Source organism: Aethalodelphis obliquidens, unplaced genomic scaffold (assembly GCF_003676395.1).
Source record: "Aethalodelphis obliquidens isolate GAN/ISIS:26980383/991018 unplaced genomic scaffold, ASM367639v1 scaffold11, whole genome shotgun sequence".
NCBI classification, from domain to species: domain Eukaryota; kingdom Metazoa; phylum Chordata; class Mammalia; order Artiodactyla; family Delphinidae; genus Aethalodelphis; species Aethalodelphis obliquidens.
Window position 1 is genome coordinate 7,655,156 of NW_020837955.1, and position 21,756 is coordinate 7,676,911.

At 38.8% G+C, this 21,756-nt stretch overlaps 1 protein-coding gene across 7 annotated transcripts in view; it reads left to right on the forward strand.

Annotated features, from left to right (window-relative positions):
* The first annotated feature begins 5,480 nt into the window (after window positions 1-5,480).
* The window catches only part of MINPP1 (multiple inositol-polyphosphate phosphatase 1), a 167,971-nt gene continuing 151,695 nt past the window's right edge, over window positions 5,481-21,756 (forward strand). For 3 of the 7 annotated variants that reach the window (XM_027111929.1, XM_027111931.1, XM_027111930.1), the window contains exons 1-3: window positions 5,485-6,151; window positions 9,103-9,300; window positions 12,269-12,366. In XM_027111929.1, the coding sequence (XP_026967730.1) occupies window positions 5,515-6,151; window positions 9,103-9,300; window positions 12,269-12,366 (933 nt within the window). In that variant the 5' untranslated portion in view covers window positions 5,485-5,514. Of the gene's footprint in view, window positions 6,152-9,102; window positions 9,301-12,268; window positions 12,367-21,756 lie in introns of all 7 variants that reach the window. The other 4 variants (XM_027111927.1, XM_027111933.1, XM_027111932.1 and 1 more) reach the window with 4 other exon arrangements.

Genomic DNA, 21,756 nt, shown 5'->3' on the forward strand with positions numbered 1-21,756 from the left:
TTCAATTGTAGTGTGATCTACCCTATTTACTAAAGTAGCTGCAACAAAGTGTGTGAGTCCAGAGGTGCCTACATTGCTTTTCTAGCTTAGGTATTATTGTGTTTTAATATTTACTGATATACAATACAAGCAAAGCAACAAGATGGGTTTATCCTAGAACAAAACAGTGAACAAAAACTAAAAGAAGTTTGGTTCCTGCACGGGCTAGTGAGACAACATGAAATTGCCATTAATGAACTAAGTAAAAAATTGCCTAACTGATGAACTAATAAACTTGTGTTCTGAAAGTTCTCCATTCTTTGGAATGATAAGAAAACACTCATGGCTTTAAAGTCAGCCAACCAATTGTCTAAAAGATCCAACAGATCAAAAATATTTTTCAATTTTGGAAAACTAACATTTCAGAAAAAAAATAAGATGTTAAAACACAATTGCTATCACCTATGCTTGTTCTTGAAAAATATAGGGGAGAAGAAAGATTTTTACCAGGATTTGGAAAATATTATTTATTTCTGTAACAGGATAACAATATATTTTGGATGGAGGGGACTTCTGGAGGAAATTATGTTTCTGAGCAATAGTGCCGGCTTGTTGAAAGTCATTATAGAAAGCATATTGGTAATTTAAACTTACCATAATTTTCTACCTGGTTTCTCAAATGGTTCTGTGGATTTAGAACCAATATTTGATGGGAGGGAAGAATTCCCAACATCAAAATCCTAGGATTTGTCAGGACACTAGAAAAGAAGCGTTGTCACTGCAAAATAACTTCCTTAGCAGGGTATAATAGAGAATGTAAAACAGCAGGTCACCTCCATTGTTGTTGTGTGGTTCCGTGAAGTTCTATTCATCAACTGAAACACAACTTAAATAATTCAGGTTAGCTTTGATACGCTGGGGAACCATACAGTGGTCAGCTTCTTTGGAGCAAAGCTGTCTTGCAGTCTGCGGAGCTTGTGATCTATGCAGCCTCCACATTCAAGCAAGGTTGAAGGGACTGCCGTTGAAGCATGGATCACTCCAGCTCTGTCCATACACATGGACCCCTCCTCTGTTGGCTTCTTCTACTGCAGTAAAAAACAAGTAAGCACTGAATCATTAACTGACAAAGGAAAGATGAAACAGCAGGGCACTGAGATACTAGAGATAAAACCTTCTTGGCATAGGCACAAAGTTAGCTGCTTAATGTAGTTGTGAGATAATAAATATCTACGAAGAGCTGGCCATTTGTCAGTTTACTTGATTAAAAGTGATAATAAGAAATTTTAATTCTGTTTACTAAAAGTAACTGATACTTATTTGGGGCCAGGAACTATATAAAGCACTTATGTTAACTGTTTCAGTTAATCCGCTGGACAATCCCATGACATAGGTATCTTCCTCACTACAGAAAACAATTGAGGCAAAGAGTTTAACTTGTTTAAAATCTCACAGATATTAAGTGATGAAGCTGGAATTTTAAAAGCCAGGAACTCAACTTTAGAAACCATGTTCTTAGTATTTTCTATCCTTTCATAGAGAGCCTACCCTTTTTCTCACAGATACTAAGTGAAGCTGGAATTTTAAAAGCCAGGAATTCTAACTTCAGAAACCATGTTCTTAATATTTTCTATCCTTTCAGACAGCTTACCCTTTTCCTCCCAGAATTTAGCTTTTTCCTTTCTTTACTGTTACTTCACCAGGAGGCCATCTTCTTTAATAACTTCTTTAAAAGTCTAGTAGATAACTGTAACTTTGAATGCTACGTATGTCATCATGCAATCTTAAGAGTAGAATGACTTTACCATTTTAAAAGTCCTATGAATAATCTGACAAAAATAACCTACCCGGGCTTCCCTGGTGGCACAGTGGTTGAGAGTCCACCTGCCGATGCAGGGGACACGGGTTCATGCTCCGGTCTGGGAAGATCCCACATGCCGCGGAGCGGCTGGGCCTGTGAGCCATGACCGCTGAGCCTGTGCGTCCGGAGCCCGTGCGTCCGGAGCCTGTGCTCCGCAGCGGGAGAGGTCACAACAGTGAGAGGCCCGCGTACCGCAAAAATAAATAAATAAATAAATAAAAATTTAAAAATAACCTACCCTATGCTTTAATGTAATAGATTGATTAGAAAAGAAGTTCTACTTAAGACAAATTAGAAAAATGTAGAACTGAGTTCAGTTTTCTTTTCCACTCTGAAAGACACAACAGATAATGTTTACTTCTGGATAAAACTGCACAACCATTAGCAATCCAAATCTTCCATTTTCAGTTGGATCCTCAGAGCTGAACATCCAAACTTCTACTTTTTTCCCCTTTTCTCTCAATTGCAAATCTAAGCCATTTCTACATTCCATGGGACTTAATTCCCATTCCTCCATCTCTTCAGACAATCTTGCTTCCTAAGTCACAGAAGAAAGTGAGGCCACCAGGCCTGAAATCCACAAATTCTCTGCCTCTAGACCAATAAATTTATCCACATATGCATCCATCCTTTCAATCCTCCTTCAGAAGATAAAGTCTCCTCTCCTTCTGGTCCAAATCAAATTCTCTGTGCTCTTGGTTCCATCCTCTTCCATCTCTTCAAGGAAGTTGAACTATTAATTTTCCATTCTATCTCTTGTGTTGTGGTAGATTTGTCAAATACATTGCTGCCATGCCCACAGCCTCTTATAAGGGAAGGGAAACCACCCAGTCTTTGCAAAGGGGCAGCCACGTTTTGTACCATACAAATTCTTGTGTACTAACTGATTGGACAAGGTGGGCATCTACTTCAAAGGGCAGCCAATTTACAGACTGGTAGAGAATTAATACATGGCCTGGTATGAAAACTTTTCAAAGGTGCTCACTGCTTTAAAAATGAGAGACCCATTTTAAGTGAGATGAGTGGATTTTTATTATTAGAAAAGTTATGAAATGATCTTTGATGCATGTCTTGCCTGTGAAAGTCATTCACTTTAAGGTGGAAGTAAGTTTACACTGTATGGTTGCTAGAGACCTAAGCATCTCAGTACAGAAATAATAACAACATTGAACATTATGATAAAAATATCACTCATAGGGCTTCCCTGGTGGTGCAGTTGTTAGGGGTCCGCCTGCCGATGCAGGGGCGTGGGTTCGTGCCCCGGTCCAGGAGGATCCCATGTGCCGCGGAGCGGCTGGGCCCGTGGGCCATGGCCGCTGGGCCTGCGCGTCCGGAGCCTGTGCTCCGCAACGGGAGAGGCCACAGCGGTGAGAGGCCCGCGTACCGCAAAAAAAAAAATCACTCATAGCAGCCTATTATACTGGGTTTAATCATCTCTGACTCTCACAAAAATCCTGCAATGTAGGTTCTAATATGCCTATTTTCAGGTAAGGAAACCAAGGCTCAGAGAACTTGGGTAGGTTTCTGAGGTTAATGTGTCACTGAGCTGTAGTCTGGATCCAAAGCTTATGAGCTCTTTGTCCTTTTTATGCTGCTTTTTCCTAGCCAAAAACATGAAGGCATTGATTAATTTTATCATTTGTCATCTTGGCTTGACACCAAAGATGATCAGAGTTGGCTTACATAAGTATATAACCAGCATAAATTAATGAGTAATTAGAGGAAGAAAAATAAAATCAAGCTAGGGGCAAATTTAGTGTTTTGTAAATATTTAGGCAGGGTCTCTAAAGATTGTTTCATTAGGAAGGAGTGATGCCATTAGGAAGACTTGGTAGCTCCTGAGGACTCAAAAGATTGGGCATGAGAGGTGATCATTATTAAATACATATACTAAGTAAAATATAGTGAGACGCATCTAGCACAAATGCTTGCTGAATGAAGTTAGAAATATTACCAAGCACCTCAGCCTATAAAATATAAGGTTAGGAAGTCCATAAAGGGGGTGGGAGGGACAAATTGGGAGATTGGGATTGACATATACACACTACTACACTGTATATATAATACATAACTAATAAGGACCTATTGTGTAGCACAGGGAACTCTACCCAGTACTCTAATGGCCTATATGGGAAAAAAAATCTAAAGGAGTGGATATAAGTATATGTATAACTGCATCACTGTGCTGTACACCTGAAACTAAAACAACATTGTACATCAACTCTACTCCAATAAAAATTTTTTAAAAAAGGAAGTTCATACAGAGTAGATATTCAATAAATATTAATTTGAGCAAAGTTCTGTGACAATATCACTGACCATGACTATTCAGGCATTGACATTCCACAAAATGGCATACCAAAAAAGAACATATTCTAAAGATGGTTACCTGCCACAGAACAGCTTAAAATTTGCAGCATTCAAGTCGGAATCTATTCTTGATTTTACACCATTTTCTTCACTGGGTTAACATTAAGAGGTATACCTCTCTGGACCGGAGGGGCACTTTTAAGGAGAAAAGGAGTAAACGTGGAGGCGGACTTACCAAGAGCAATTTAATGGTGTCTTTGAAGGAAAAGCTGCACTTATAAAAACATGGCCCAAACTTCCTTCAATCTGGATCACCGTATGACTTAATACTTATTCTTTTTCCAGCTGGCATATGAACTAGGGTTCAAGTGGAGAAACCAAGGTATTCTTCAGATTTATGATTTGGGGGGAGCAATAACCTACGAAAAAACGTTGGGGTTGATTTGAATATGTCATTACGTGGGAGGAGAGTTTGGACTCGGAGTGGCGGTAAATACACATCTTGTTTGCTTCACACAGATCAGCTCATACTTATAATGGAGTAAATCTGTTGGGCCACGATTCAATGCCCCCGTTAGCAGGATTGCTGTCTCTACTGTCTAAGCCCTCGGTATCAACAAGCACAGTTCTTCTGGGGTGCTGTCCCCCTGATGTCAGCTTTGCTGGTCCAGGTCAAAATACTACCAAACGCTAAGGAATTAAATTTCCTGGAGAACTGAGCCTCTTTCCAGGTTCGCCTCTGCCTTAATGTATAGCGATTAATTTCAAACTGTAATGGAGGAGTAAACCTTGGGCTCCAGGAGGCATGCTGGGCCCGGGCCCTGGGGTTTGCATTTTCAGTCACCGCCTCAGGTGGATTTGATGCAGCTGGTGCAAAATACATTTTGAAAAACAGAGTAGAATGGGGTATGGATGATGATACAGAAGTCAGCTCTTAAAAGATGTCCTGTTTTGGCAGCTTTGGAGACTTAAGGCTGAGTCCCGGCTTATTCACACCCAAGAGAATTTAAACAGGAGTCGTTAAGTCAGTCCCTGAGGCGCCGACAGCTACAAGGAAACTCGCCCACGCTCGGGGGTGCAGGCGACGCCGGCTCCACCTAAGCCACAGGTCTCCGAAGCGCCTCGAGGATTTCTACCGGCTTCACCCGAGCCACAGGGCCACTGGGCTCCTCCGAGCGTCCAGCCCGCATTCTCGGTACTCCGCTAACAGTGGCCGCCTCCTCACAGCCTGAGAGCTGGGTACGCGCAGTGATTCCCGGGGTGGGGCACTGGCCGGAAGCACCCGCCGGGCCCGCCCCCTGCCCACCGGATCCGGAAGCCGTCGACTGAGCCGGTATGTTTCCCTCCGCGGGGCGCAGTGCATCATGCTCCGTGGCCCTTGCCGCCTCTTCAGGGTTTCCGTGGCACCCGTCGCGGCCCTGGCTGTGGCGCTGGTCTCGTCGCTCTCTCGCTGCTCCCTCCTGGAGCCGGAGAACCGCGTGGTCTCGCCGCTCAGCCCCTACTTCGGCACCAAGACTCGCTACGAGGATGCCAACCCCGGGCTGCTGCCGGACCCCGAGGCGCCACGGCGGGACCCACAACTGCTGGAGGAGACCTGCACCCCGGTACAGCTGGTCGCCCTCATCCGCCACGGCACCCGCTACCCGACCACCAAACAGATCCGCAAGCTGCGGCAGCTGCACGGACTGCTGCAGGCCCGCGGGCCCGGGGATGACCGGATCCGCGCTGCCGGCGGCGGCGACCTGGGCGCTGTGCTGGCCAACTGGCCGCTGTGGTACGCAGACTGGATGGACGGGCAGCTGGTGGAGAAGGGGCGGCAGGACATGCGACAGCTGGCCCTGCGCCTGGCCTCCCTTTTCCCGGTCCTCTTCAGCCGAGAAAACTGCGGCCGCCTGCAGCTAGTCACCAGCTCCAAGCACCGCTGCATGGACAGCGGCGCCGCCTTCCTGCAGGGACTGTGGCAGCACTACCACCCTGGGTTACCGCCGCCCGACGTCGCAGGTGACCACCCCGGGCCGCCCAGCCAGTGCCCTGCCTCGGTCCTCCCCCAGATCCCGGACTTCCCCGATCCCAGCCTCTCCTTACTTCCTTCTGTCCCCAGCCCCCCATCCCATGGGATGTTCAGGACTTGGCTCTCTCCCTTATCCTCGTACATAATGTTCATTTTTTCATTCATCAGGGATGAGTTTGGCACCTTCTACGTGCAGGACGCTGTGGTAGACGTTGGGGGATCCAGTAGGAAGGGAGACAGGCCAGGGCAGTTTTTGATCACCCATTCCCAAAATGAATTTCTCCATCTGAGCACCAACCCCTCTCCCCTTCCTCCCTCTCTGGCGACTAGTTCTGCAGTTCGGCGCACTTCTTTTTTTTTTTTTTTAAATCTAGGACTTTTCTTCCTCAGGTTTTACTTCTGATACTAATACTATTTGGGTTTTGTTTTGTTTTGTTTTGTTTTCATTTAACAGCTTTTTCAGATATTAATTCTAGACCTACAACATATTTTGGGAAGTACTCTCAAATTTTCTTTACTGCTCTGCTTTTTTCTCTGTTTTGATTTTGCATGTACTATAGAGTTACTCTCCTTGTAGCTGTGGTCCATGGTCATGGCACAGTACTTTACTAATTTATTCCACTACCAATACTTTTGCAAAATTTGAGAGATCGTCTAGCAGAGCTCTTTTATTTCACAGGTGAAGAAGCTGAGCCTAAGAAAATGCCCTGCTGATTGTCCTTTCTTAGTTTGAGGCCCAGAATCCAGGTCTTCTGTTTTCCCTCAAATGATGCTTTTTCCTTAGAAAATATTTTAAAAGTCATATAATAATACTAGCAAACACTTAATGCTTGCTATGTGCTCTGCATGCCTCACATTTATTTCACAAAATCCTTACAACAGCTCTCTGAGGTTGATTGTATTTCCCCCCCTCTTAACCGGTGAGGAAATTGAGACGTAGAAACACTAATTTGCCTAATTTCAAATGAGTAGGTATGAACCCAGGAAATCTGATTTAGAGCTTGGTCTCTTAACCATTACACTGTACGTACAGCTTCCATTTGTCCTGTAACTTAAGGATAAGAATGAAAACATGACATTTTTGTGCCAGAGAGATGAACAAGTGTTAATACTTTCTTGATCAGCTTTAAGGTCAAAGTTGAGGTGAGGCATCATTTAGCTTTAAAAAGCCCAAGCAAAAAATAAATTAGAAGTAGATTGGTTTGTCATTTCTCTAATAGCATTCTCTCTTAAGCCGTTCAGCCATCTCCAAGGGGTTCTTCCATTGACTCTGTCATGTGTTATGACTCTGTCATGACTCTGTGAGTAACTCGGTTGGCTGACTTGTGTTCAGTCACTTGTTGAATCATGCTTTTTAATATAGCTAGACTTTTTTCCATTGATATGAGTGAAGATTTCCCACAAATCTGTTAAATTAACTGAATGTTGAAAGCAGAACATACTTCAATATAGTACTATATATGTATATAGTGTATACCAAAAAGGGACTACTGGACCTTCTGGGATGAATGAATTTTTGCCCTTAGATGGATTATGAGAATGGGCATTTGCCAGCCGTGGATCAAAATAGTTCAGGATAAGCCATCCCTCACCATTTTCAGTATCAGAGATTAAACCCTTTGCTTAGCTGCTTCATTATTATCTACAGACAATTGTTTTGCCTGTTGTGTACATCTAGGCTTTGGAGGGAAGCCACTGAATTGGATTTTGTATTCTTACAGAAACAGAACAATGCCTTTGTTTCTATTTAAAGAATAGCAGTAATTAGATAATAGCAGGGATGAATTATCCAGATCCACTTAGGAAATTTTGAGGCCACAGAAAAAGATGACAAAGATTTTCCTAGTAATTTCTTAAGAACTGTAATCTGATTACCAGTTAAAATTGGCAGAATTATTCATTTCAGGAGCTCCTGAAATGGATACACACACACATACATATAAATATTTTCACATACACATCTGAAGCAAAATGGTATAACTAGGGATAATTTTCTTATTTTAATTACAGAAATAGTATACTTGGTGTTCTTTTCATGGTAAATTATTGGAGAAATGATGGTTGGAATCTGTGTATTTTTAAATATGACTCTGAGAAAACTTAAAAGGCACCCCAGTAGCTGAAGCATGATTACGAATGCTTTTCTAGTATGTATTTGTTACCGAATTGGGGAAATAATGTTAACACATAAAATTCTAAATGGGAAGTTATTCTGGAGCTTCAGTTAGAAAATAAACCGAATCAGAAGCATCTAGCACAATGAAATACAGAAGACCTGAAACTTTAATGTATTTTGTGCTATTGTCAGTAGTTTTTGTCCAAAGCAGTCTTTTGTAAAGGAACACAGGGTTGAGAAACTTAATTGAGAAAATAAAATACTCTATTTAGACTATGGCTTAGAGTAGTAAAACAGAGCCTGTCTGTTGAATTCTCTCTCACTTTGTAATTAGAAACGTTGCTCATTTTTAGGTTGTTTTCTCAAATTTTCTGTGCCTGATGGAAACAGTACTTAGGTAATAGATTTTTACACTTTTTATGACATTCATATCTAATTATTTTTGTTTTCTTTAAGAAAACATTCATTTCAGTTACCTTTATTTCATAGTGTAGTATTGCTCTAACATTTTATTTTATCTTTGATATTTTCTGTTTCTTTAGTCTTTTTTAGCATATCCTCTCATGAGCTAACAATTATTACAAATGGGGAATAGTTTTGCCCTATGTCTTTCTTGAGCAGTGTGTACTTATTTCAGACATGTCAATGAATAAATAGGTTTTTAGGGTTCCTTTTTACACTTGAAACAAAATTTTCCAATAATTTGGAATTGTCATTCGTGTCAATGGATACACACACACACACACACACACACACACACACACACACACACACACACACACACACACACACATATACACACACAATTATTTTTTTCCCTTTCAGACATGGAGTGTGGACCTCCAAGAATTAATGATAAATTAATGAGGTTCTTTGATCATTGTGAGAAGTTTTTAACTCAAGTGGAAAGGAATGCTACGGCTCTTTATCATGTAGAAGCCTTCAAAACTGGACCAGAAATGCAGAACATTTTAAAAAAAGTTGCAGGTATTTTGCAAGTGCCAGTCAACAACTTAAATGCAGGTAATGTGCCTATTGTCTTGCATTTGAACTCTGAAATAGTTTAAGTGGTTTTTAAACTCTGAACGTGGAAAAATATGGAAGCATAAAGTTATTCCTTTTAAAGGACCACAATTGATTTTACGTTGAGAAAATAATGTGTTCTAGGTCAAGAAAATTCTATATCTCATGCTTACTATTCTTAGATTCAGATTCTTCTTTGAGTTTTATGTAAATTAATACACAAGACTCTTGATGTATCCTGGAATTTTTTGTTTTGTTTTGAGGGCAAAGTTATATAAAGCTTCAACTCTAAACATTATTTATAAAACAAAAATTATCTTTTTCTGAATTATCTCCTCTTAAAGTGATACAAATGGAAAGTCATATAAATTCTTTAGCTTTTAAAGCAGTTCAGAAGTACATGTTAATGTTTTGAGAGAGGTTAAGTTTTTAAAAAGTAGTGTGATTTTTTTTTTTTTCTTTGGAGCTTTTATACCTAGAGATGCTGAGAAAATGAGCAGTCATGTATGTCATAAGCTATTGCAGTGGATGGTAGACTGTGCCACCTGGGACACTTTAGGGTGAAAGGAAACACTATTAATAATTATGCTGGGAGAGCAGGTGGAAAACCAAGGTACATGGTTACCTAGCAATGAGAAATTAAGAAAAAATAATAAGATTTTTTTTCCTGTTTTCTAGGAATGTATAATCCATACAGCAGATATTGACAGATATATAGAGTGTGATTTCATTATACTGTGAATAAATTTCCAAAGACTAGAAATAGGAGATGTTGGGAATAAATTAATTAGACTAGAATATGTCAGTCCTGGTGTCTGAATGCTTTATAAGGATCAAAAAAGTGAAGATGCCTAGACTAGCATCTAAAATTGAGTTTTTTCTCTTTTCTTCAACTGGCTATACATTGGGGTCGTTTGCAGAGCTTTAAAAATTATTTTATTTGGGAAATAATTCAAGTATATAGATAATAATAAAGGCTAATATAATGAGTATCTGTATACCCACAACTTAGTTTGATCAGATTTTAACATTATGCTTCACTTAGTTGCTTTAAATAAATTGAGGGTCCTTTGTCCCTCTCTAGGATCTCATTCCTTTCCTTTTCTCCCAGAGGTAACCATTGTCATGAATTGAACATTTAAGTCATCCCATGCCGGTTTTTATATTTATGTTTCTATGACTAAATGGGGCATTTTGCAGATTTTTAAACTTTTAGGAATGGTATCAAACTATGGTATCAGTCTGAAATTTGATTTTAATTCAACTTTGCATTTTTTTAATTTAATGTGTGTAATTCTAGTTCTGCATTTTAAACTTATGTACAGAATCCCATTATATAATACCAGCATCTAGCCATTATTCTGTTAGTGGGCATTTAAGATTGTTGAAGATTTTTTAAAAAACATTATTTCTAGTCTCTGACTTGACAAGGATTATTTGTATTTTACTGATGGGGTAACTGAGAACAACTTTTTTTTGGAGGCAATATTAGCATAGTGGTTAAAATCATGGGTTCTGGAATTGGACTGTTTGGAATTCGACTATTCGATTCTTGACTTTGTTATATTATTGACTAACTCTGTGATCTTTGGCAAGTTCCTTAATATCACTGTGCCATAGTTTCTTTCTCTGTAAAATGGATATAGGAATTGTACCTGCCTCACAGGATTATTGCAAGGATTATATGAGATTAATTCATGCAAAGCATTAGCACAGTACGTGGCACAGAGTAACTGTTCAAAAATATTTTAGCTATTTAAATACTTTTTTTTTTTTTGCATAGAAAGGTGATGCTGTATGTATTTTCTGTAACTTATTTTTACTTAGCAATGTATCTGTCTCATTTTTTTAAATTCTGTTATTTTATAGGATATATATGATTACATTTTTAGGTAAATGATAGTTAAAAATTTATTTAACCCATCATCAAGTTTTACTGGTCAGAGAGGCTGGAGCTAATACAGTCCAAATTCTTTATTTTATAGGAAATTACATTCCTACTAAGCTTTTTCTTAGTTTTTAACTCTTTCAAATAACGCAACAGTGGACATTCTTATAGTCTGCTTTTTGCACTTGAGAGTTTATAAGATAACTATAGGTAGAATTGTTGGGTTAAGGTGCATGAATATTTTACATCTTAACATATACTTCCAAATTGTTCTCTGAAGGTGTAGAAAAATTTATATCAACAATATGTGAGAATGCTCATTTCCCCCAATTCATCCGACAGTGGATATTATTAGTCATTTTGACTTTTGCCAATTTAATTAATGAAAAATGATATCTAGCTTTAATTTGCATTTCTTTGGTTACTTGTAAGGTTGAACATCTTTTCATATGTTTATTAGCTATTTCATTCCTTCTGAGGATTGCCTCTTCATAACCTTGGCCATCTTCTATTGGATTATTTTTATGTTTTTTCTTATTGATCATAGGTACCCTTTATGTGTTATGGATATATTAATTATATGTCCTTTGATATTGCTTGACAAAAGAATAAATCCTTTACCTATTTTGTGTTGAGACCCAGGAAGCCTAGAGTGACTTACCCAGGATAATTAATGTCAGAGTCAGGTCTCATAGTGTGATTTTTCCCTCTTTGTTTCTCTCCTTCTTGACCCTTTGCTTCACCTTCCTCCTGACTCCTCAGTCTGCCTTTTCTTTGTTCTTTACCTTTTGCAGTCTTCTCTTCTTTTTTATATCCTTCTCTGTACTTGCTTCTTCTTAATAGTTATAATGTGAATTGTGTAGTTAAAAGAACTGTTCAATAAATGTTCTTTGTCATTGCTGACTTTCAAGTTGGGGACTAAAACCTTTTATAACTTTATCTCCCCTCCTCTAATCCTCTAAAAGTAACAAAATCAAGTTATGTTTTATGTAGTAAGTCCTTGGCATTCTATAGATATTCAGCCTTTGGAAAACTGCAGGAAATAGTAACCTACAAATTTTACCTTTTTTTTTCTCTCAGATTTAATTCAGGTAGCTTTTTTCACCTGTTCATTTGACCTGGCAATTAAAGGTGTTAAATCTCCTTGGTGTGATGTTTTTGACATAGATGATGCAAAGGTAAGTATTACTTTTGCAGTTTCTTTGCTTTTTTTTTTGCATGGTTTTCATTGTTGTCTTTATTTGAAGCAGCTTTTCAAAAAATAAGCAGAGTAGGGAACATTAAGTGCCTTTGACTATCTTGTAATTTTCCTTAAAAAGAGAGATTAATTGTTCAGATAGGACCTACCTACTTGTAAATAGTTTAGGCTCATAAAACTCTGGAAAACATTCTTCCATTGTGATTTGATTTCTAGGTCCACCCAGTTAAAAACCTACTTAACCCATCATCAAATTTTACTGCTGGAAAGGATTATAGAGCTAATATAATCCAAATTCTTCTTTTTATCGGAAGCCAAAGCTCAGAGAGGATGAATGGTTTTCCAAATACCTATTCTTTTATAAAGTTTTCATAATAAATAGAGTTCTGTTTTCTACCCAGTGATGGCAGTGATTCATCTTGGTTCTGCCTGGCTACTTTGTATTCCCTTTCTTTCCTCTTCATTCATGTTGTTTCTTTGTAGACTTTTAGACTCTAGAGAGAGAAGGGCAGACAGAGCTCTGGTGACTGTAAAGGAGGCAAATTCTGGTCAAATCTGGGATGCTGGGAGCCAGAGAGTTGGGGTAGGAAGGTGTTAATTGTTTTCTTAAGTATTGAGGATCAAGGCATTGGATAGAATTCTGATGGATGAGAGTAAGATGTATCTTTATGTATGGGTCATTCAGAAATACAGACTTTAGAAACTTCAGTCATCCCTTGCATACATATGGAACCTTCAGCATTCTGTATGAAAATCAATTACTAACTTCAGAATTTAACCTCAAATTTTTGAAAAGAAGTGTACTATTTGTCAGTTAGAAGCAAGCTTTTAAGCTGAGAGCTAATGTACATTTGAAAGTAAAACAAGTGCTTTATTTCGTTAATTAAAGACTAAAGTGACCAACAACCAGATTAAAGGTGATTTTTCTGTAGTATTATGCCAATGCAGATGTAGGGCTTAGCCGGTAAGTTGGAAGAAGGGAAAAGAGCCCTCGATGGATGCTTGCTCTAGGATGCTGAGCGCCAGAAGTAATAGGTGTATGTATTTCCTCTCGGTGCTCCTGAATTGCTCCCTGATGATCTACTTTTTCTCTGTCTCAAGTACTCAAAACACTTCTCATCTCCTCTAAGTGTCCATAACTATCACTTCAGAAACATCCCGGCCTACCCTTCTTTGAAATACTCTGTGCTTAGGATGATCATAAAATTTATGTTCTAAATTGAGTACTTTATTTTTTATAAATTTATTTATTTATTTTTAGCTGCGTTGGGTCTTCGTTGCTGTGCACGGGCTTTCTCTAGTTGTGGCGAGTGGGGGCTACTCTTTGTTGTGGTGCGCGGGCTTCTCATCGCAGTGGCTTCTTGTTGCGGAGCACAGGCTCTAGGCACGCAGGCTTCAGTAGTTGTGGCACGCGGGCTTCAGTAGTTGTGGCTCGCAGGCTCTAGAGTGCAGGCTCAGTAGTATGGTACATGGGCTTAGTTGCTCCACGGCATGTGGGATCTTCCCGGCCCAGGGTTCGAACCCGTGTCTCCTGCACTGGCAGGTGGATTCTTAACCACTCCACCACTAGGGAATCTCCTAAATTGAATACTTTTAAAAGTGAAAGGGGAACCAGTAATAATTACACCAGTATAGGTGTAAACTGAGACTTATGGTCACCATTCACTTGTGTCAAAATTCCTCACCTCCCTTTCCTCCCTGCCCAGATTGCTGTAGGGGAAAAGGCCAATAAACAGAATTGAAGTGATTTTCAGTATTGTGTAAATGACTGAGGGGTGTGGGCAAAAGGGAAATTTACTTTTTAACAGAAGAACAACTTATTTGCCCAAGTTACTACAGTTGTTGGAATATTTGGCATATGCTTACCTGGCTATCTGCCCTTTTTGTATTCTGAGTAGCTATATCCATGTGGTCCCTTACTTCCAAAGACCGACAACGCTGTGCTTTTATTTCCATATCGTAAAAGATGGAACTATTAGGTGACTTAGATTCTGTGCTACTTGTTTTTCTTTTCCTTTTATTTTTAGGATTACCCTTTTATCTCTTTATTGCATATGAACTTCTCTCTTTTTTTCCCCACAACTTATTTTGAAAAATTTCAAACTGACAGAAGTTGTAAGAATAACAGAATGAACATTCATGTCCTTCACCTACATTCACCAGTTTTTAACCTTTTTTGCCACATTTGTTTTTCTTTCTTTATAATCTATTAGTTTCCTATTGCTGCTATAACTGCTATAACAGTAATAGTTTCCTATTACTGCTAACTTAGTGGTTGAAAGCAACACAAATTTATTATCTTACAGTTCTGGAAGTCAGAAGTCCAAAATGAATTTTACAGGGCTAAAATCAAGGTATCAACAGGGGGCTGTGTTCTCTGGAGACTCTAGGGGAAAATCTGTTCCTTGCCCTTTCCAGTCTCTAGAGCCCACCTGCATTCCTTGTATCACTATGACCACGGCTTCATTGTTATATCTCCTACTGTGTCCTTCCTGCCTACTTCTTATAAGGATCTTTGTGATTATTGGGCCCATCTAGATAGTCTAGGATAATTTTCCATCTTAAGCTCCTTAACTTAATCACATTTGCAAATTCCCTTTTATCATGTAAGATAACATATTCATTGGTTGTAGGCGTTAGGATGTAGACATCTTTGAGGGACATTTATTCTGTCACATATATATGTAACCTTTTTCTTCTAAACATCAAGACACTTCACCCTTAAATACTTGGACGTACATCTAAACAAGAAACTTCTCCTACATAATCATAATAAAATGTAAATTTACATATGCATATATAGTACAGTATTGTCTAATATACAGTCAGTATTTGTGTTTTCACACTTGTCTTAATAGAATCCTATATTTATAGCTTTTATTTTAAAAAAATATTTAAACATCTTTATTGGAGTATAATTACTTTATTACGGTGTGTTAGTTTCTGCTTTATAACAAAGTGAAACAGCTATACATATACATATATCCCCATATCTCCTCCCTTTTGCGTCTCCCTCCCACTTTTTTTTTATTTTTAAATTCAGGATCTAATCAAGGATCATTCATTGTATTTATTTGTCATGCCTTTAGTTGCCTTTAATCTAGAAGAGTGTTCCAGCCTTTCTTTTGTCTTTTATACACTGGCATTTTGCAGGCATCTAGGCCAGCTTTTTTGCAGAATGTCTTTGTGTCTGTTTTTTCACTTAAGATTAGATTGGGGTTTAAACATTTTTGACAAGAATACTATATAAGTATTCTTATATAGTGTGTCTAATCAGAAGGAATGATGTCAGTTTGTCACATCACTGATGATGATATGTTTGATCATATGATTAAAGTGGCACCTTCCAGATTTCTCCATTGTGTAGGTACCTTTAAACAACTTCTCATATTTTTTTTGAACTTTATTTATTTTTTATACAGCAGGTTCTTATTAGTTATCCATTTTATACATATTAGTGCACATATGTCAGTACCAATCTCCCACTTCATCCTACCACCCCCACCCCCCACCGCCACTTTCAAAGAACTTCTCATTTAAATGACCATGATTTGAAAATTTGAAATACATGTTTAAATTAATTGAATAAGAGACTTTCTTTTTATATAGTAAAAGCAAATAAGTTAGATTCTTCATTAAAAAATATAAAGTTTTCTTTTTTTTTTTTTTTTGTGGTATGTGGGCCTCTCACTGTTGTGGCCTCTCCCATTGTGGAGCACAGGCTCCGGACGTGCAGGCTCAGCGGCCATGGCTCACGGGCCCAGCCGCTCCGCGGCATGTGGGATCTTCCCGGACCGGGGCACGAACCCGTGTCCCCTGCATTGGCAGGCAGACTCTCAACCACTGTGCCACCAGGGAAGCCCTAAAGTTTTCTTTTGATTTAGATGTTTCCTGTGATTTTTTTTTTTTCTTTTTCAGTAATTTGACACAAAAATCTCTGCTTAGGACTTTTCACTATGAAATAGGTTTACATTCTGAAGTATTTACAGATGCAATAAAATGATGTCTGGGATTTGCTTTAGCATAATCCAGTGGTGGTGGTAGGGGCATAACTGAAACAGAATTGGCCAAGTGTTAATTGTTGTTGAAGTTGGATGAGAGGTACGTGGGGGTTCATTATGCTCCTGTTCTCTATTTTTATGTTTGAAATTATTTATTAAAAATGTTTTAAGGGGCTTCCCTGGTGGTGCGGTAGTTAACAATCCATCTGCCAATGCAGGGGACATGGGTTCAAGCCCTGGTCAGGGAAGATCCCACATGCCGCGGAGCAACTAAGCCCGCACGCCACAACTACTGACCTGCGCTCTAGAGCCCGCGAGCCACAGCTACTGAAGCCCGCGTGACTAGAGTCCGTGCTCCGCAACAAGAGAAGCCACCACAATGAGAAGCCCGCGCACGGCAACGAAGAGTAGCCCCCGCTTGCCACAGCCAGAGAAAGCCCACGCACAGCAACGAAGACCCAACACAGCCAATATAAATAAATAAAATAAATTAATTTATAAAAAAAAATGTTTTAAGAATTAAAAATGAATAGAAATGTATGAAATTCTAAGAATTCTGGATATTATTAGATATCCAAGACCTTATGAAATGCTGGTCCATCTGTGCCTTCATTCAGCAAATATTGTTTGAGTGCCTGCTCCATGCCAGGCACTTGGTTGAAACTGAAGATACTAACGTAAGATAGGCATTGTCCTCAAAGAATGTCACAAGGAGTGAAAGACAAAAAAACCATTGCAAGACAATGGGATGGCTATAACAAGTATATATAGTGTATAGTGATACACAAAGGAGGAAGTTGATTAATGGCAGTCAGGTAAACCTTACAAAAGAAATGACACATGAACTATGTACTTCTCTGTGGGATAGCTTTTTGCAGCTTTGTGTCTATCTTCTGTAACAAGTATATCTAGATTTTCTATCTCATCTGGGGTCGGTTTTGGTATTTAATATTTTCTTGTAAAAGTCATTCATGTTCTCTAGGTTTTCAGATTTATTTGTGGAGTTTGGCAAATTTATCTCATGATTTAAAAAAATGTCTTCCTTCTATGAGACATGTCCCCATTATTATTACTGAGATTATGTCCCCATTATTATTATTATATTATTATGTCCCCATATATTATTATACATGGAGACATGTCCCCATTATTATTACTTATTTGTGTGTCTGCATTTTCTTTATTATGTTAGTTTAGTGTCTACTAATTTATTTTTTTCCCAAGAAACAGTTTAACTATGTTTTGAACTTTATGTAATGGAATCATCCAGTATGTGTTTTTTTGTATCTAGTTTTTTATCAACATTATGTTTTTAAGATTTATCTATGATGCCTCATGTAGCTATAGTTCAGTTATTTTTATTGCTGTATAATATTCCATTACATGAATTACCATAGTTTTTTTTTTTTTTTTTTTTTTTTTTTTTTGCGGTACGCGGGCCTCTCACCGTTGTGGCCTCTCCCGTTGCGGAGCACAGGCTACGGACGCGCAGGCTCAGCGGCCATGGCTCACGGGCCCAGCCGCTCCGCGGCATGCGGGATCTTCCCGGACCAGGGCACGAATCCGCGTCCCCTGCATCGGCAGGCGGACTCTCAACCACTGCGCCACCAGGGAAGCCCCACCATAGTTTTTTAATCAATTATCTTGTTGGTGAACATTTGGGTTGTTTTCAGTTTGGGACTATTATGAATATTCTTGTGTATGTCTATAGGTGTGTATATACACATTTCTGAAGGTCTATGTCTGTAGTAGAATTGCTGGATCATAGGATATGCAGAACTTCAAATTTACTAGATAATGCCCAATTATTTTTTGGAGCTGTTCCAGTTTATATTTCTATCTTTATGCTTCTTTCCATATATTTTTTTTCTTGTTTTGGACTCATTCTTTTTTAAATGATTATTTTATTTTCTTAAGTCTTTGGAATTCATGATACTGTGTTTATTTAATTATAGTTTTCATTTGCTCTGTAGCAGAATTTCTAGGGTAAGGGGTTTTTTTCTGGCTATTTTATCTGTGTAGCAGTCTTGTTTTTAATTTGTATGTTTGTAAAGATACTAGCACCTTTTAAATTATTACTCATCGTTGCAGTGAATTCAGCTTTTACTTCTCAGACGGCCAGTAGGGATGAGCAGCTATTCAGAGATAAGTCGTGTTCCTTCCAGTTTGGAGTTTTTCTCTGAGATTCTTTGTAGAATGCTTCTTGTAAAGATGGAAGATCAGTCTGTTTCCTGTAATGGTGTTACATACTGTCCAGGGAGGCTCCTCTTAGACTTCGTTCTTATTGTTTCAAGCAAAGGATTATTGGATCTACTCCTGCAAGTGTACAATGTGCTTTGAGAATCTGTCTTCTGTTGGTTTTATCTGAGGGGTTTTGTTTGTGTTTTATTTGATTTTCACTGCATTTGGCAGTCCTTCCTCATTTATGGTGGTGGCTCAGGGTACAGAGGTCTCCTAATTTCTTTGAAAGGGGCATTTGCATTTCTTTTTCATTCTTCTTTTTTTAGAGTGATTTCTGAGAGAAGAGAGCATATATATCTTAATTCCATCATCTTAAAACCCAAAGCTTTGTTTATATTTTCTAGTTAAGAGCACTTTCAGTGTTTCATTGAAAAATATGATGTTTGGCATAGTCACTAGTAGTTATCCTTACCAAGTTAAGAAAATTTCTGTTTCTTACTAAAACCTTCTATTTATTTATTGTTTTTAAGATCAGGAATGTTTGCTGAATTTCTGGCATCTAGGAAGATGATTTTTTTTTCCTCTTTAATCTTCTAACATAGAAATTACATTAGTACATTTTCTAATACTGAATTATCCTTACATTCCTTCTTTCTTATGATAGATTCTTTTACTGACTGATTTTTCTTCTAGTTATAAGTCATGTTTCTTGTTTCTTCATGTATTTCCAGTAATTATTTATTAGATACTGGACACTGTGAACGTTATGGTGTTGAATGCCTGGATTTTGTCTTCTAAGTATTGAATTTTGTTTTATTTTGCAGTTAAGTTACTTGTGGATCAGTTTGATCCTTTTCAGGCTTCATTTTTCTGAGTTTCATGCTCTCGACCTGACCTTACAAAACTCAGAAACAAAACCTTACTTATACACATGTCTTTACTATTAAAGTATGTCTCTTCTGGGGTCCAGATTGAAGTCCTGGATGTCTTGGTATCTATGGAAGCTCTCTCTACTTAGGCCGCTTGGAACATGAATATCTCTCAGCCTTGTGATAGCTCTGGAATTGATCAGCTTACAACTCCCACGGCCTTTGGCAGCAGAATCAAGGGGACCCCCCCACGATTTTTGGAGTTCTTTTTCTGTGTAGCTTCCTCCTCTCTGATACTCTACCCTGCTAATTCCAACCACTTCAGACTTACTAAACTCTGAGTTCTGACTCCTCAACTCAGCAAGACTGCCGAATTCTGCTTGACATCCTTTTCCCTGTGCCACAGTTTGAAGCGCCTCTCCTTTTTCATTTCTGATACTATTTTTGTTTTATTTCTTGAATAGATTTGGCAGAACTTTATCTAATTCTTTTTATTTTAATTTTTTTAACGTTTACTTTGTCCCTTTTGCTAACTTCTTAATTTAATTGCCTCTTTAATATATGTTTAGTTTTGTGTTTGGTATATGGCAGTGGCCTACCCTTGCTCTTGCTCTTAAATTTACGGCTTGCACTTAATTTCTCTAGGGACTCTTCTGAGAAGAATGGCTCATAACTACTGTGTAGTCTTCTCTTGTACCTCTTTTGGGTTTCAAGATTTAGTCCTTTATTTTTGGTGTTGGATCAGAATGATACATGAGTACAAGTTTGACATTCAGATAAAGGCTACCTTAATCACCAACTCCAATTCAAGACCTCTCCACAGAAATCTACCACTCCTGTCAGTTTGATGTGTACTTTTCAACCTTTTCTGTGCTCTATTTATAATTTATACCATTCTTAGAAATGTAAACAGTGTAATTGTGTGTGTATTTTGCTAGTAAATGATATTATACTGTATTATTCCTTTTTTTTTGTCTTTAACAAATATGTTTATTGTACAAAGATTACCCCTCATATAAATTACTGCAGCAGGGCTTCCCTGGTGGCGCAGGGGTTGAGAATCCGCCTGCCAGTGCAGGGGACACAGGTTTGATCCCTGGTCCGGAAGATCCCACATGCCATGGAGCAAGTAAGCCTCTGTGCCACAACTACTGAGCCCACGTGCCTAGAGCCCGTGTACTGCAGCAAGAGAAGCCACCACAGTGAGAAGCCCACATGCAGCAACGAAGACCCAACACAGCCAAAAATAAATAAATAAAATAAATAAATTTATTTTTAAAAAAATTACTGCAGCACACAACTACAGGAATTCACAAAGCAATTGACATTTACTGAACAACGTCTGTGTGCTAAGGGCATTTTTGAGGGCTTTGCACAATTCTCAGGAGGTACTAGAACTCTCAGTTTGCAGATAATGAAAGTAAGACTCAACTAAATTATGGGATGCGTCCAAGATTACAAAGCTAATAAGGAAGAGATCCAGCATTTGAATTAGATCTGTGAAAGGCATAAGGATCAAAACACTGAAAATAACTGACCAGAGCTTCCCCTTGCATAGATGATAGCTTTCAATTACTTCTCATGAAAATGAAGAAGGAAAATTATGTATTCCTTTGCTAGTCTGCAATCAAGATGTCAGGAGTATTGGTCTCCTCAGAGGGCTGTAAGAGAAGTATCTGTTCCAGGCCTCTCTCCTTGACTTACAGATAGCTAGCTTCCTTCCCTACATATCTGTGTACAATCCTTCCCCACCATCTTGCTCTTCTCCTGCTACCAACAGCAGTTAGACAACATACACTGGGTTTTATACAAAAACCCAGTACAGGGCTTCCCTGGTGGCGCAGTGGTTGAGTGTCTACCTGCGGATGCAGGGGACACGGGTTCGTGCTCCGGTCCGCGAAGGTCCCCCATGGCGCGGAGCCGCTGGGCCCGTGAGCCATGGCCGCTGAGCCTGCGCGTCCGGAGCCTGTGCTCCGCAACGGGAGAGGCCACAACAGTGACAGGCCCGCGTACAGCTAAAAAAAAAAAAAACCCAGTACATAAAGAGCACTCTGGCCATGCTAGGTTCAGAAATGGCATAATATTGCCCCACTGAACTACAACAATAATAGTTGGTGGGTCTGATCTATTTGCAAGTAGCAGAGGCCAGTAAGTATTTATCATTCTTAACCTGCTCTTCTCATTTAGCAGTATGTTTTGGAGATCTTTCCATGTCAGTTCATGTAGATCTATAAATAATCTTATAGTATTCCATAGTATGTGTATATCACAGTTTATTTAAGCCTCTACCTATTAATGAAATTCAGGTATTTCCAGGAA